Source organism: Schistocerca cancellata, chromosome 5, assembly GCF_023864275.1.
Source record: "Schistocerca cancellata isolate TAMUIC-IGC-003103 chromosome 5, iqSchCanc2.1, whole genome shotgun sequence".
Taxonomy (NCBI): Eukaryota; Metazoa; Arthropoda; class Insecta; order Orthoptera; family Acrididae; genus Schistocerca; species Schistocerca cancellata.
In genome coordinates, this window is record NC_064630.1 from 169,353,703 (window position 1) to 169,370,198 (window position 16,496).

At 44.3% G+C, this 16,496-nt stretch overlaps 1 protein-coding gene across 1 annotated transcript in view; it reads right to left on the reverse strand.

Moving 5' to 3' along the window:
• The window catches only part of LOC126188421 (papilin), a 193,875-nt gene that overhangs the window by 127,958 nt on the left and 49,421 nt on the right, over nucleotides 1–16,496 (reverse strand). Inside the window, exon 3 of the mRNA XM_049930025.1 lies at nucleotides 6,283–6,485. Within this exon, the coding sequence (XP_049785982.1) occupies nucleotides 6,283–6,485 (203 nt within the window). The remainder of the gene's footprint in view (nucleotides 1–6,282; nucleotides 6,486–16,496) is intronic.

Here is a 16,496-nt window from a genome sequence, read left to right on the forward strand (position 1 = left end):
ATTTGAACCCAGTCGCATTCCTGGTGCAGGATGCATTTAGTGGCAAGGGTTTTTGGGCGCATATTAGCTAGTTCATATCTCTGAACAAACAGGGTACTGAGGAATAGTCAGGTAGTAGGCCTCTTACATTCTGTTTCATTTCTGTTTAAAGGGGCGGGGGAGGGAGGGGCAATCTTCGCCTCCAGTCGTTCTTTTCGATCTTGGAGCACCTTGCTGCCTTTTGGGTTTCGTAGCGATGGCAGACAGGTGTACTATTTAGATGCTTGCGCGGTGACGTCGGAGATGGGCCGAGTTGTAGAGAGCAAGGTAACCGAAGGTGCGACCTCGTGTTTCCGGCGGTTAAGGATTCATGTTTGCTACAGACGCCGATACCGTCGACCTGCCGTTTGCGTGTCACATAACACCGCAGTGAGGGGCATTTGGGCGGATCATCCATCGTTCTGTATTGTATATCAGAGCAGAATTCTCACCAGTACTGTGGTACGTTCTCGGCGTTATAACAAGCTGATCACGGGAGTCATGGCGTACTTCCTGGCTCTGGCAGTCGATCGCCACGATATTGTTACAGTTCCAGTCACCGAAAATTGTAATATACAAACTGTGTTCCGCAATATCCTGATTAAAAAAAAAGGTAAAATAAATTTTTGCGTAATGATAGACTAATTCTTAGTGCCGTGGATAAAGAGTGTTTATTCACGTGAAAAGGGTTGTTAAGTAACTTGCAGTGTTCTAAGTACTTACAGTGACCTGGCTGCCGGTCACTTTACATGATCTTCTAGTATAAACTGAAATTTAGAGAGTACAGAAGTATGGATAACCAAAAATTTCATTTTAAATTGTAAGTGATATATCTCGTGCGTCTTGGTATACTGTTACCTGCTTGTAGTAATCGCTCTATGTAACAGGAATTTGTTGCTACTTGTTTCATTCCGTTCAAACTTTTGCAGAGTGATTCTGTGCTATAGGAAGTGGCAAATTCGCAGTGGCAAATTCGCATGGCGCTGGTTACTTTGACAAATGGCTCTCGTGTTATTGATGGCTGAGTTCGACACAATTTGAATAAGTTGCGTAATTTTTTGTTAATTTCATTTACTCTCTTGCGATTTGCCTCACTTACAATTACGTAATTCTCATAATTAACTACTCTTGATGTCACGCTCATGCATTACAAGTTGTAACAGTTATTGTGTACTACTTTCAGAACAGGTTACTAAGTTTTGAGCCAAGTGTGGAAATTTTCATTTGGTGCAGATGAGCAGCACGTTCTTGTATTGTTGCTAGTTCATGCTCATAACAAAACTTTTAATGTCTAGATATTTTACGTAACTACAGTTACAGTTCAATAGGACTGGCTTCATAGAAATATATTTAAATTGTAAGTGAACTTCAGGTTGTATTAACGTTTCATTAGTTTCTCATACTGTGAACTTAATATCCACTCGCGACGGTTGGGCACATTAAGTCCTTCATTTTTTAATTACATTCTTGGAACTTAACTTGTTTCAGGATGGTGTGAAAGTTTTAGTGTGTATGACTGAATACCTTGAATGTTCATGTCTATGGTTTTGAGAAAACCTTGTTCATTGTATGTAAATGTTTAAAGCTATCACTTGAACAATTTTCATACTGTTTTTACTGATGTTGCTGGTCTATCTCATTACCTCTATGAAAAATTACGCTCCAGGGTATTTTTGACTCTGGCAACTATCTTTGCATCACCAGGGTCATACTGCCTTTAAAATTTAGGCCATATGTACATGGGAAATATGATACCGTTGTTCATTTTACAATGTTTCGTGTTTATTTGTGCGCTGTTTTACTTAGACAACATTCAAACTCATTTGTATTTGCGCCTGTATGCATATTTGCGTTTCAACAAATAAAGTACCGGCATCCAGGTCGTTGTAAGGTTAGGCACTATTTAGAACACAGCAAGTTGCTTAACGACCTTTCTTCTAAGGTTTCACGTGAATTATCCAGCGCACCAAGAACTAGTCGATCAATACAGAACAATTTCTTGCAGTTTTTTGGTGAATCAGAGCATTGCAGAACACAGTTCGAATATTACAGTTTTCACAGACCTACTCAACGCCCAGAAACGCCGCGATTTTCGCCAAAGGTGCATCAGACTTGACGCTTTGCTCGCCATTATCTCCTCTAATAACTGGAAAGCTTTCCACTGATTCACAGGCATCACTTCCGTTCCCGACTGTCTACTCCTTCGCAGTAACCTCCTCCCACCTCACGCCCTGAACATAGTTAATCTCTTTGCATCCAATCTGTCTTACATCCTCACAATTCCTAACGACCCTCTTTTCACCTACTTCCTATTCAGCACCGTAGATGAACGTACATTTTCCCATCACTTGCTCCCAGGTCTCATTAGATGGACAAGATACCACAGACAGAGCTGAACCCATTTATCGCCGTGCTTAAGATAAAACAAGTCTTACACAAAAAGCTAAAGACTACATACATGTATGTAACATAAGGACCCTGTTATTTTCTAGGAATCTTTGTAAACTGTTACAAAACGATCCCCTCTGCAGACTACTATCATGAGTTATGGAAAATCTCCAAAATACTACGTTTCCTCAAAACGGACAAACTCCCTAGCATAATTCCCTCCTATTGACCCATCAGCTCCATCCTCGTTGTTTAACAAGGTCTTCGAATCTAACACTTCCTAACGTATCCATACACTCCTGATCTAACACTTACCCTTTCAGAGACGCAGTGTGGCTTCAGTCAAAAGGTCTCCTCTGATAACCAACTCCTGTGCTTCTGACGTCTCCTGTCCCATCAACTTAAGTCAGAAAATCTGCCGTTTTCGTATCCTCAGCCTCGAAAAAGACCCCGACTATCTGCCATTCCGGCCGCCTCTTCAGACTCCAGACTCATGCACTTCCAATTAACTATGTCCGTCTGATTGGTTCCTTTCTATGTAACTGTCCTTATTTTGTCATTACTCACAATAGTAACTGATCTTATCCCTCCCCCCCCCCCCCCCAGAAAAAAATCCTACCTACCTAACACAGCCAATAATTATCTGCCAACTATCCGAATCCATGACTTTTACTTAAGCATTCACGACCATCCTATCCAGTTAACTAACACATTAAGATATCTCGGACCAGCTTTCCACTGGCAACTAATGTGAAAACATCATCTGCTATGCATCGAACAGGAGGTCCACAATAGCCTAAAACTACTAAACTGCCGAACATGGACATTGCGATACTCTACTGTACTCCAACCTACAAAATAATGTTAATCCGCACTCTCTTCACCTTCACCAATGTTGACTGAATATTCGCCCCACCCCAGTTTTATAATTGCCTCCAGTTCCATGAGCGCCATGTCTTGCTTTCCGCAACCGTTTAGCTTCCCCAACATGGATCATCTGTATTTCATCAAATTTCCACCTCTCCTCACCGACAGTGAACACTTTCGACTGTCCTACACAATCCGGAAAGCTGGATTCCGTCATTCCCATATGTTCAAGATACTTGATATTCTACTGCACCTGTACGAACACATGTGACAGTACAAGCACCTGAACGACGCTACATCCTATACTGAAGAAACTTCCACCGTTTCCCAGACAATGAAATAAACTCCGATATTAAAAAGTCCCGTGTTATATGTCCCACATCAGCCCCCCCCCCCTTTCTCTCTTTTATCTTTCGCGATCTGCTCTTCTCCTGATCCCACGTCCCTGATAACAAACTACTCCTCGCTTTCTGTCTTCCCACTATCCGTCCGAATATCATTTAACTTTATAACAACAGATACTACCATAACGACTCTGTATTTATATCCACATGTTTCAAAACCAAGAGAGCACATTTTCCCCTCGCAAAATCATTCTTTTGTCTATTGTAGGCCTTTCAGCATATTGGGGAAAATGCAGTGATCTTCCTTAACAAGAATGTCACCGTTTCTGTTAAATTTTTAAATACTTATCTTTCTTTAGTCTTAAACTTTAATTTAAACACTAATGAAATTCGACAGATTTAATGTTATGTAAACCATTAGAGAATTCATCATTCTATAGATTTTACAATCATGGGTAAATTTTCACCTTTCAGTCGTATTATTTCTCCTTTATTTACACTTTTTAATGTTTCTCGCTGAAGAGAGGACTGTTGTGCTGCACATGTGTGGTGAGGGTGATGAAATGAAACTACCGAGAAAAACATTGCATTTGAGATTTGTAAGTACTACTCCTCCACAGATGCCGACATTTTAAGTAGAATGCATGTCGAGTTTAGTGAATTACTGTAGCTGACTGGTGCTATTTCTTGCAGTTACCTGACGATAAGCAATACTCGTAATTCCAGTCGCAATAAATACTAAAATATTACAGCTGTAAGCAGAATTTACCATGATTAATAATGACATGCAGGCTGTGTAGTGCTACCATAATGAAGTCTGATTATAAAGTGCTGTGAAGTACCAGACTTTTATGCTGGTGAAAGAATGACACGAGCGCCTGACGTTCACTTGTTACAGTAGTTGAGTAGTTTAGAAATTGCGTGCATATGGAGTATCGTCTCAGTTGTGTGACTGGATTCGTGATTTCCTCTCAGAGAGGTCACAGTTCGTAGTGATTGACGGTAAATCATTGAGTAGAACAGACGTGATATCTGGCGTTCCGCAAGGTAGTGTCATAAGCCCTCTGCTGTTCCTGATTTACATAAATGATCTAGGTCATAACCTGCGCAGCCCCCTTAGATTTTTTTTCAGATGATGCTGTAATTTACAGTCTAGTGAAAGCATCAGACGATCAATTCCAATTACAAAATGATCTAGAGAGAAGTTGTGTATGGTGCGAAAAGTGGCAATTGGCACTAAACAAAGAAAAGTGCGGTGTCATCCATATGGGTACTAAAATAAATTCGATAAATTTTGGGTATTCGATAAATCGTACAAATCTAAGGACTGTCAATTCGACTAAATACTTAGGAATTACGATTAAAAGCAACTTAAATTGGAAAGACCACACAGATAATATTGCGGGGAAGGTGAAACAAAGGCTGCGCTTTGTTGGCAGAACGCTTAGAAGATGTGACAAATCCACTAAAGATACAGCCTACATTACACTTGTCCGTCCTCTGCTGGAATATTGCTGCGCGGTGTGGGCTCCTTACCAGGTAGGATTCTATCTACATTTATATTCCGCAAGCCACCTAACGGTGTGTGGGGAAGGGCACTTTACGTGCCACAGTCATTATCTCCCTTTCCTGTTCCAGTCGCGTATGGTTCGCGGGAAGAACGACTGCCGGAAAGCCTCCGTGCGCGTTCGAATCTCTCTAATTTTACATTCGTGATCTCCTCGGGGGGTATAAGTAGGGGAAGCTATATATTCGATATCTCATCCAGGAACGCACGCTCTCGAAACCTGGACAGCAAGCCATACCGCGATGCACAGAGCCTCTCTTGCAGAGTCTGCCACTTGGGTTTGCTAAACATCCCCGTAACGCTATCACCCTTACCAAATAAGCCTGTGACGAAACGCTCCGCTCTTTTTTGGACCTTCTCTATCTCTTCTGCCAACCCGACCTGGTACGGATCCCACACTGTTGTGCAACACTCAAGTATAGGTCGAACGAGTGTTTTGTAAGCCACCTTCTTTGTTGATGGACTACATTTTCTAAGGACTCGCCCAATGAATCTCAACCGGGCACGCGCCTTACCAACGATTAATTTTACATGATGATTCCACTTCAAATTGTTCCGTACGCATACTCCAAGATATTTTACAGAAGTAACTGCTACCATTGTTTCTTCCGCTATCATATAATCATACAATAAAGGATCCTTCTTTCTATGTATTGCAATACATTACATTTCAATGACGGGGGACATTGAAAAAGTGCAAAGAAGGACAGCCCGTTTCGTGTTATCGTACAATAGGGGCGAGAGTGTCACTGACTTGATACGCGAGTTGAGATGGCAGTCACTGAAACAAAGGCGGTTTTCTTAGAGGCGAGATCTATTTACGAAATTTCAATCACCTCCTTTCTCTTCCGAATGCGTAAATATTGTGTTGACACCCACATACCTAAGGAGAAATGATAATCATAATGAAATAAGAGAAATCAAAGCTCGAACGGAAAGATTTAGATGTTCCTTTTTCCCACGCGCCATTCGAGAGTGGAATGGTAGAGAAGTGATATGAAAATGGTTCGATGAGCACTCTGCCAGGCAGGTAGGTCTGAATAGCAGAGTTAACATGTAGATGTATATGCAGATGTAGAAAGCCTGTCAGTGACTTACCTGGGGATGCAGCCGCAGAGTAGCGAGCAGCGAGAACTCCGCGGGGAAGCCGCCGGCGCGCGGGAACAGCTGCGCCGACGGCACCCAGATGTAGGAATTGGGCCGCAGGCGGTACGCACTGGGCCGGCCCGGCACCCGCTGCCACTGTGCGCGCGCCGGGTGGAAGTAGCGCCGGTCCTCCAGCGATAGCGCGTCCACGCTGCCTGCGCACACACAAACTCTCATCTCCCAAGCAGCCCTCTCCAAACTTCCAAATTAGAGACACTGTCATCCTAACTGCCAAGATCGTAATGTACTACACGCCTGACTAACTCTGAACACAGAATGAGCCTCTTGGGATGTCAGAAAAGTACAACATTTTATATATATATATATATATATATAAGGTGTTACAAAAAGGTACGACCAAACTTTCAGGAAACATTCCTCACACACAAATAAAGAAACGATGTTATGTGGACATGTGTCCGGACGCGCTTAATTTCCACGTTAGAGCTCATTTTAGTTTCGTCAGTATGTACTGTACTTCCTCGATTCACCGCCAGTTGGCCCAATTGAAGGAAGGTAATGTTGACTTCGGTGCTTGTGTTGACATGCGACTCATTGCTCTACAGTACTAGTATCAAGCACATCAGTACGTAGCATCAACAGGTTAGTGTTCATCACGAACGTGGTTTTGCAGTCAGTGCAATGTTTACAAATGCGGAGTTGGCAGATGCCCATTTGATGTATGGATTAGCACGGGTCAATAGCCGTGGTGCGGTACGTTTGCATGGAGACAGATTTCCAGAACGAAGGTGTCCCGACAGAAAGACGTTCGAAGCAATTGATCGGCGTCTTAGGGAGCACGGAACATTCCAGCCAGTTAATCGCGATTGGGGAAGACCTAGAACGACGAGGACAATTGCAATGGACGAGGCAATTCTTGGTGCAGTTGACGATAACCCTAATGTCAGCGTCAGAGAAGTTGCTGCTGTACAAGGTAACGTTGACCACGTCACTGTATGGAGAGTGCTACGGGAGAACCAGTTTTTTCCGTACCGTGAACAGCGTGTGCAGGGACTATCAGCAACTGATTGGCCTCCACGGGTACACTTCTGCGAATGGTTCATCCAACAATGTGTCAATCCTCATTTCACTGCAAATGTTCTCTTTACGGATGAGGCTTCATTCCAACGTAATCAAATTGTAAATTTTCACAGTCAACATCTGTGGCATTACGAGAAACCGCACGCAATTGTGCAATCACGTCATCAACACAGATTTTCTGTGAACGTTTGGGCAGGCATTGTTGGTGATGTCTTGATTGGGCCCCATGTTCTGCCACCTACGCTCAATGGAGCACGTTATCATGATTTCCTACGCGATACTCAACCTGTGCAGCTAGAACATGTGCCTTTACAAGTACGAAACAACATGTGGTTCATGCACGATGGAGCTCCTGCACATTTCAGTCGAAGTTCTCGTACGCTTCTCTACAACAGATTCGGTGACCGATGGATTGGTTGAGGCGGAACAATTCCGTGGCCTCCACGCCCTCCTGACCTCAACCCTCTTGACTTTCATTCATGGGAGCATTTGAAAGCTCTTGTCTACGCAACCTCGGTACCAAATGTAGAGACTCTTCATGCTCGTATTGTGGACGGCTGTGATACAAGACGCCATTCTCCAGGGCTGCATCAGCGCATCAGGGATTCCATGCGACGAAGGGGGGATGCATGTATCCTCGCTAACGGAGGACATTTTGAACATTTCCTGTAACAAAGTGTTTGAAGTCACACTGGTATGTTCTATTGCTGTGTTTTTCCATTTCGTGATTAATGTGATTTGAATAGAAGTAATAAAATGAGCTCTAACATGGAAAGTAAGCGTTTCCGGACACATGTCCTCTTAACATATTTTCTTTCTTTGTGTGTGAGGAATGTTTCCTGAAAATCTGGACGTACCTTTTTGTAACACCCTGTATATACTACTGGTCATTAAAATTGCTACACCACGAAGATGTCCTACAGACGCGAAATTTAACCGACAGAAATAAGATGATGTGATATGCAAATGATTAGCTTTTCAGAGCATTCACACAATGTTGGCACCGGTGGTGACACCTACAACGTGCTGACATGAGGAAAGTCTCCAACCGATTTCTCATACACAAACAGCAGTTGACCGGCGTTGCCTGGTGAAACGTTGTTGTGATGCCTCGTGTAAGGAGGAGAAATGCGAACCATCACGTTTCCGACTTTGTTAAAGGTCGGATTGTAGCCTATCGCGATTGAGGTTTATCGTGTCACGACATGGCTGCTCGCGTTGGTCGAGATCCAATGACTGTTAGCAGAGTATGGAATCGGTGGGTTCAGGAGGGTAATACGGAACGCCGTGCTGGATCCCAACGGCTTCGTATCACTAGCAGTCGAGCTGAAAGGCATCTTATCCGCATGGCTGTAATGGATCGTGCAGCCACGTTTCGATCCCTGAGTCAACACATGGGGACGTTTGCAAGACAACAACCATCTGCACGAACAGTTCGACGACGTTTGCAGCAGAATGGACTATCAGCTCGGAAACCATGGCTGCGGTTACCCTTAACGGTGCATCAAAGACAGGAGCGCCTGCGTTGGTGTACTCAACGACGAACGTGGGTGCACGAATGGCAAAACATCATTTTTTCGGATGAGCCCAGGTTCTGTTTACAGCATCATAATGGTCGCATTCGTGTTTGGCGACATGGTGGTGAATGCACATTGGAAGCGTTTATTCGTCATCACCATACTGGCGTATCACCAGGCTTCGTGGTATGGGGTGCCATTGGTTACATGTCTCGATCACCTCTTGTTCGCGTTGACGACGCTTTGAACAGTGGACGTTAAATTCAGATGTGTTACAACCCGTGGCTCTACTCTTCATTCGATCCGTGTGAAACCCTACGTTTCGGCAGGATAATGCACGACCGCATGTTGCAGGTCCTATACGGGCCTTTCTGGATACAGATAATGTTCGACTGATGCCCTGGCCAGCACATTCTACAGATCTCTCACCAATTGAAAACATCTGGTCAATGTTGGCTCGTCACAATACGCCAATCACTACTCTTGATGAACTGTGGTATCGTGTTGAAGCAGCTTGGGCAGCTGTACCTGTACACGTCATCCAAGCTCTGTTTGACTCAATGCCGCGGCGTATCGAGACCGTTATTACGGCCAGATTTGGTTGTTCTGGGTACTGATTTCTCAGGACCTGTGCACCCAAATTGCGTGAAAATGTTATCATATGTCAGTTCTAGTATAATATGCTTATCTAATGAATATCCATTTATCGTCAGCATTTCTTGTTGGTGTAGCAATCTTAATGGCCTTAAGCAACTTTCTGTAAAGCACATGAAATAACGATGGGAGTTAACGATGAGAAAACATGCTCCGGGAGGCAAGATAGTAGCGCGTAGTTCACGGCGCGAACACCATTTGTCAGGAACACATTGGACGTAGATGGCAGAAGTTTGCTCGCACGGTGTGTCTCGATTGTTAAGTGAAAATGGCCGTTACGCCACATCAACGTGCTTCGGCCCAATGTATTATATAGCGTGCGTAACTTTCGACTGTCGTAGAGACCTAGCCAGACGTCTATTCAACGTTATCGGCCCAATCTTTTTTGTGGGGGAGATCGTGCTGTCTAGTCACCTTGAAATGACCGAGCATTGTGTGGTACTTCAATCACAGCAAGATGAGATACTGCACACTAGTGTCTATCAACAGGACGGTGCTCCACGGCATTGGGCTCTCATAGTGTGGGAATGATTAAGCCACATATTTAACGATTACTGGTACGGATCTCTTCGGCCTATACCATGGCTCCTAATAGTCCCTACCTAACGTTTTCAGAATTTTTTCGGTGCATCTACTGCAAGTCCTCAAGGAATGCACGAAGGGCACTGAATCTGGCCGATCTACTGTAGCAGATTACAGTGGCCTTTCAAAGAACCAATCAATAAATACTGCGTGCAACATGGGCGGGAGGCTTATCATGCGCCGCATTCGCAATGCCGGACGTGAGTGCTAATCTGTGGTGACAAAAACTTCAGACATGAACTTCAGACTCTCCTAGGCATTTATGTAACGTTAAAAAGCAAACAATTTCCATATTTTCTCGTATACAGTGTTTTACTTTTGTGAAATTTCAAACGGAGCATCCTATAGCTTATCCTTTTTCGATGATATAGTCTGTGCATTTTTTAATGACTGTGTACTGTACCTTATATGCGTTACTACGCAAAGATTAGTAACGACAGTAATTTAAGCGTAATGTGTCACCGCAAGTAACACAGCTCGATTAAACTTGGATCAACCATGGAGAGAAATACTACAGTGTAACTCAGAAGGTAACTGAAAGAAATACGCAATGAGACGAATAGAGACAATAATTACACTATAATCGCCACGATTCTTAATCGTCCTCTGAACATTACGAAAGGCGGAATATGGTTTTTGATAGGATGTCTCACCACCACTGACAACAATGCGTGCTCTGCAACCTGTCCTCATTCTGACTATAAGGTTGGTAAGGATACCTAATGGGAGGGCGTTCCATTCCTCCACCAGTGCGGTTTACAACTGCTGAATGTTGCATATGGATGTGCTGAAATACTTCTGCAAGTGATTTTCAGAGGTGCTTGATGGGATTTAAGTCGGGGGAAGGATCAGACCACACCATTCGCCGAATATCCTCTATACCAAGAGGTCCTCACCCGTGCTGTTCGTTGCGGTCGCGCTTTGTTACACATAACTATGATGCTGATGCTGGTTATGTGTTTAAGGTGACCAAGCCGGCCGATGTGGCCGAGCGGTTCTAGGCGTTTCAATCTGGAACCACGCTACCGCTACAGTCGCAGGTTCGAATCCTGCCTCGGGCATGGATGTATGTGATGTCCTTAGGTTAGTTAGGTTTAAGTAGTTCTAGAGGACTGATGACCTCTGATGTTAAGTGTCATAGTGCTCAGAGTCATTTGAACCATTTTTTAAGGTGCCCAAACTGCTAAGATCATCAGTCACCTATTCAAACGCCTATGCGTGTAGTGTAAATTCTGTGTGCATCTGTGAGCAAGTGTTGTAAATGAATGCGTTTAATGTCGGTCTTGGGCGGAACATCGGAGCCAGCACAGCACTCACCTAGTGGGATGTGGGAAACCACCGAAAAGCTACTATCAGACTGGCCGCACAGCGCCCCCTCGTCGTTCGGACACGCTGAGTGAATTCGATCTAGGGCATGCATACTTCCACGTCTGGGAAGCATTCGCGCGGCTCTCCGGGCGGCTCTATAGTAATAAAATCATGGCCGAATGCACCCTTCTAACCTCGCTCACGGGAAAAGAATATAGTCTCAGAAAGTACTGACTAGTGGGTGTACAGCGATCGAAGCTTTGCACGTCCCAAGTCCCCGCAACATTACGCTTTCCCATACCATACCACCTGAACCACCAAAACGATCATGTTCGACAATGATGCACGGACCCTTATATGGTAAGATGGAAAATGGAAATGAGCGTTTGGCGTCATTGGCCGGGAGGCCCCTCGCGGGGCAGGTCCGGCCGCCTTGGCGCAGGTCTTATTACATTCGGCGCCACATTGGGCGACCTGCACGCCGGATGGGGATGAAATGATGATGAACACAACACAACACCCAGTCCCTGAGCGGAGAAAATCTCCGACCCAGCCGGGAATCGAACCCGGGCCCGGAGGACGGCAATCCGTCACGCTGACCACTCAGCTACTGGGGCGGACTATGGTAAGATGTGGGTACACGTAATGCACCCAGGAACATTGTCTAATACGATCATTTTTGGGGGTCCAGGTATTACGGTGCGGTGGGACATAATGTTTCACTGGCGAACATATCTTCAGATCCTTGAATATGATATACTCACTGGTTAACGTTAATGTGACACTGTACTCCTTCTCCACGTACGTCTTATCAAGGATGAATTCGGCCCACACTTCATTTTGGTGGACGGAAAAGCGCGACTGCATCGCACTGGGCAAGTGGAGGAGCTGTTTGGAACGAGAAGATATTTGTCGAATGGACTGGTCTGCCTGTTCCCTGGACTTAAATGCTATGGAAGATGCTTGGCATGAGTGCGGAAGACGTATTGCTGCACTTCTACACGCCCCAACGACCGTCCAGCAGTTATTAGTCGCGCTGGTAGACGAGTGGAATGCCCTACCAAACGAAGTCCTTACCCACATGGGAGCTCGTTGCAGAGCTTCACTGCCCTTCGTAGTCCTCACACATCCGGTTAAGAAAGATGTCCCGCCTTGTGTAACGTCCGGGGAAGCATCATGAATCGCGGTGTGTTATTTCTGTACTGTTAGCAGTTCTCTCTACGTACGGTCCCAGTTATATTGAGATACTTTTCTTGGCTGTGCATATAATGAGAAAGTTACGTTCACCCTTAAGTTTACACACCACAGCAGTTACTTCAGCTCTGTAGAAGCTGATATTTTATTGTTTGAGGTAGAGCTACCACGAAACTTTGAACGCTTGTATTCCATACCAGCTGTACGAGTTTTTAGAGGATAAAGTACAGGCTGTAGAACGAGTGCACTCCTTAAATGCCTTAGCAATATCACGAACGCCATTTAATTTTCGACCATGCACTTTAGTTGTTTTAGAAACGCTTAAGGAACGGCCCTTTAAAAAAATTTGGTTCTTGTAATGGTTCATTTTAACCGTCCATTACTTTCACTGCGTTGTACTTAGCATTCCAGGTTCACTATAACCATTCATCATACGCAGTACAGTAACATTAATATGACCACCATCTACGTTCTACGTCAACATGCAATAACCACCCACAGAGAGCAGGCGGGAGCACTAGCACTGGAGAATATAAATAAAACGTGTCGGGGGACTCATGAAAGAGTGCAATGATGTAATGAGGAAACGGAGTGTGGTTTACGTACTGTAACACCTTCGGTACACACACCATCAGGTTATTTGACGTGTTGCTCTAACGAAGTAGGCGAGTGTCAGCAATATGTCTCGTGGTCTTATCTTGTCGTGTTTATCTCCTGCCGTTAGGTCAGACGATAGAAATGCCACTTGCACGCTTAGAGTAGCAGATTGACGGTGACCAACTTTAAACAGAACTTCATTAATTTTCACACACATTTATTAAAATAATAACAACATAAAATTACTTAATCTGATTCTGGATGCTATTTACAATTGACAATCTGAAGTTCCTTTGGTCTTGGTACGTTAATCTTATTCTCACATATCTCTGATACTTGACAAAGTGTCCATTCTTCTATCTTCATGGCTATGTACAGGAACATAATAATCTTATTAGGCGCAGACTGCAGACTGATGCAAACTGATGCAGACTGACTAATCGGAGGTCTGTACACTCGCTATAATACCTCGAGCGTTCAGGTATCACTGCACGAGTGTGATCCGCGAGGAGAAAAGGTTCTACGTTAGCAGCAATCTCATTGGCTGTGTTACATATTAATACGCGGATCGGCGGAAGCAGAATTTGATCCGTCTCTACGACAGCGCCATCTCGTAGTGCGGAGACGGACGAGCGCTGCGCCTGCGCTGTTGTGCTTAGCGGGGCGCGCTCTATTGGGGAAGTTGTGTACGCGCTGACTACGCGGAACTATGTACACAACGGAGCGATTTATCTGACGTCCGAAAGGTCTTTAGCCTTTAAGGTAAGGCCATTCCCCGTCATGCTGAGTGTGGAAGCTTTCCACGGCTAAATGTGTAAACTGTTCGCGTGCCGCAATCGTTAAAATACACCGCGGATGGCAAAATTGTGTTACCCAAAACCAGTGCCGAGGCAACTGTGTTGCACCGTGGGCCATAGGCGAAGGCGATGAACGACGGTTGCGTTGATGTGCACGGGCGACTTGATGTGCAACTGTTGAGCAACTGACTACCTATATGAACCAAGAGGATCAGCGTCTCCCAATTATCATTCAGCGAGCCTTGATGCGAAGCGGACCCTGCAGCAGGCGCCTGGTGCATGCAGTCAAGCTGACTGCTGTTCATTGGCGACGAGGGCTGCATTTTACATTTCCGTTCCACAACTGGACAACCACTGAGTGGCGGCAGGTGGCCTTTTCAGATGAATCGATGAATCGATGATGCTTCGTCTGAAGGATGGACGTTGGCGTGTACTGCGTGAAACGTATGAAAGCAACAACCTGCAACATTTATTGTCTGGGGAATGTTTTCGTTGAACTGAGCGGGTGATCTCATCAGCTGGAAGGTACAATGGATCAACAAAGGAATGCATGTCTCCCTGGGGACCACGTCCACCCCTACATGCATTTCGTGTTTCCTCGGCACGAAGGCATCTACCAACAGGACAATACAAGATGTCACACTCTTCACAGTGTACATGTTGTTGTTGTGGTCTTCAGTCCAGAGACTGGTTTGATGCAGCCCTCCATGCTACTCTATCCTGTACAAGCTTCTTCATCTCCAAGTAACTACTGCACCCTACATCATTCTGAATCTGCTTAGTGTATTCATCTCTTGGTCTCCCTCTACGATTTTTACCCTCCTCGCTTCCCTCCAACACTAAATTGGAGACCACTTGATGCTTCAGAACGTGTCCTACCAACCAATCCCTTCTTCTAGTTAAGTTGTGCCACAAATTCCTCTTCTCCCCAATTCTATTCAGTACCTCCTCATTAGTTACCCACCTAATCCTCAGCATTCGTCTGTAGCACCACATTTCGAAAGTTTCTATTCTCTTCTTGTCTAAACTATTTATCGTCTATGTTTCACATCCATACATGGCTACACTCCATACTTTAAGAAAAGACTTCCTGACGCTTCAATCTATACTCTATGTTTACAAATTTCTCTTCTTCAGAAACGCTTTTCTTGACGTTACTGGTCTACCTTTATATCCTCTCTACTTCGAGATTCACCAGTTATTTTGCTCTCCAAATAGCAAAACTCATCTACTACTTTAAGTGTCTCATTTCCCAATCTGATTCCCTCAGCATCACTTGATTTAATTAGACTACATTCCTTTATCCGCCTTTTACTTTTGTTGATGTTCATCCCATATCCCCCTTTCAAGACACTGTCTATTCCATTCCAGGTCCTTTGCTGTCTCTGGCAGAATTAAAAAGGTCATCGGCAAACCTCAAAGTTTTTATTTCTTCTCCATGGATTTTAATTCCTGCTCCAAATTTTTCATCTGTCTCCTTTACCGCTTGCTCAATATACAGATTGAATAACGTCGGGGATAGGCTACAACCCTGTCTCCCTTCACAACCACTCCTTCCCTTTCATGCCCCTCGACTCTTGTCGATGCAATAGCATCTTTATAGACCTCGTCCTTATCAACACATTGAACACACAGAATGCAATTATGTCAATCCATTATCACTCATTAACGATATTTTTCTGTTTTTTACAACAGTGCCAGTGGACGTATGTGGTTCGAAAATCATCAGAATGAGTTTACAGTACTCTCCTGGCACCCAGCTTCCCAGATTTAAACCCAATCGAGAGTCTGTGTGACTGTTCGCGCTATGGATACTCAATCGACAATCCCAGCGTAGCTGGCGACGCCACTGCAGTCAGCATTACTCCGTATTATTGTCGGTACCTTCCAGGACCTCAGAGACGCTCTTCCTACACGTCTCGCAGCGGCACGCGCAGCTTAAAGTGGCTATTCCGGTTTTTGGTCACATTAATGTGACTGGACGATGTAGTTTTATCAAGCTACAAACGCTGTTTAGGATCCTATACGTCACATAATGTCAAGTACGAGAGAATACTTTCCCTTGAAAGCGGCCCATTTTAATTCGATTTAGGCGTTCATGATTTCAGATGTTTGTGGTTCTAAAGATCTAACAAATGAACCAAAATCTGATAACCTTTCATACAGTAGCATCTTTATAGACATCGTTCTTACCGACACATTCAACACACAGCAGTGCAATTATTTCAATCGATTATCGCTCATTAACGATAGTTTTCTGTTTGTTACAACTGTATGACTATGCATTACTGTATGTTTTTGACAGTTCTGTGAGGATTTTTCATAATACACATGGGTGCTATTACTTCCGTATTATTAGGATTTTAGTATTTTGTCGATTTACACACAGCCACTAATCACCTCGCTGTGTACTGAAATCGAGTTTCATCCAGGAAATAATTCAGCACGGTTTGGAAAGGAGAGATCACATTAATAT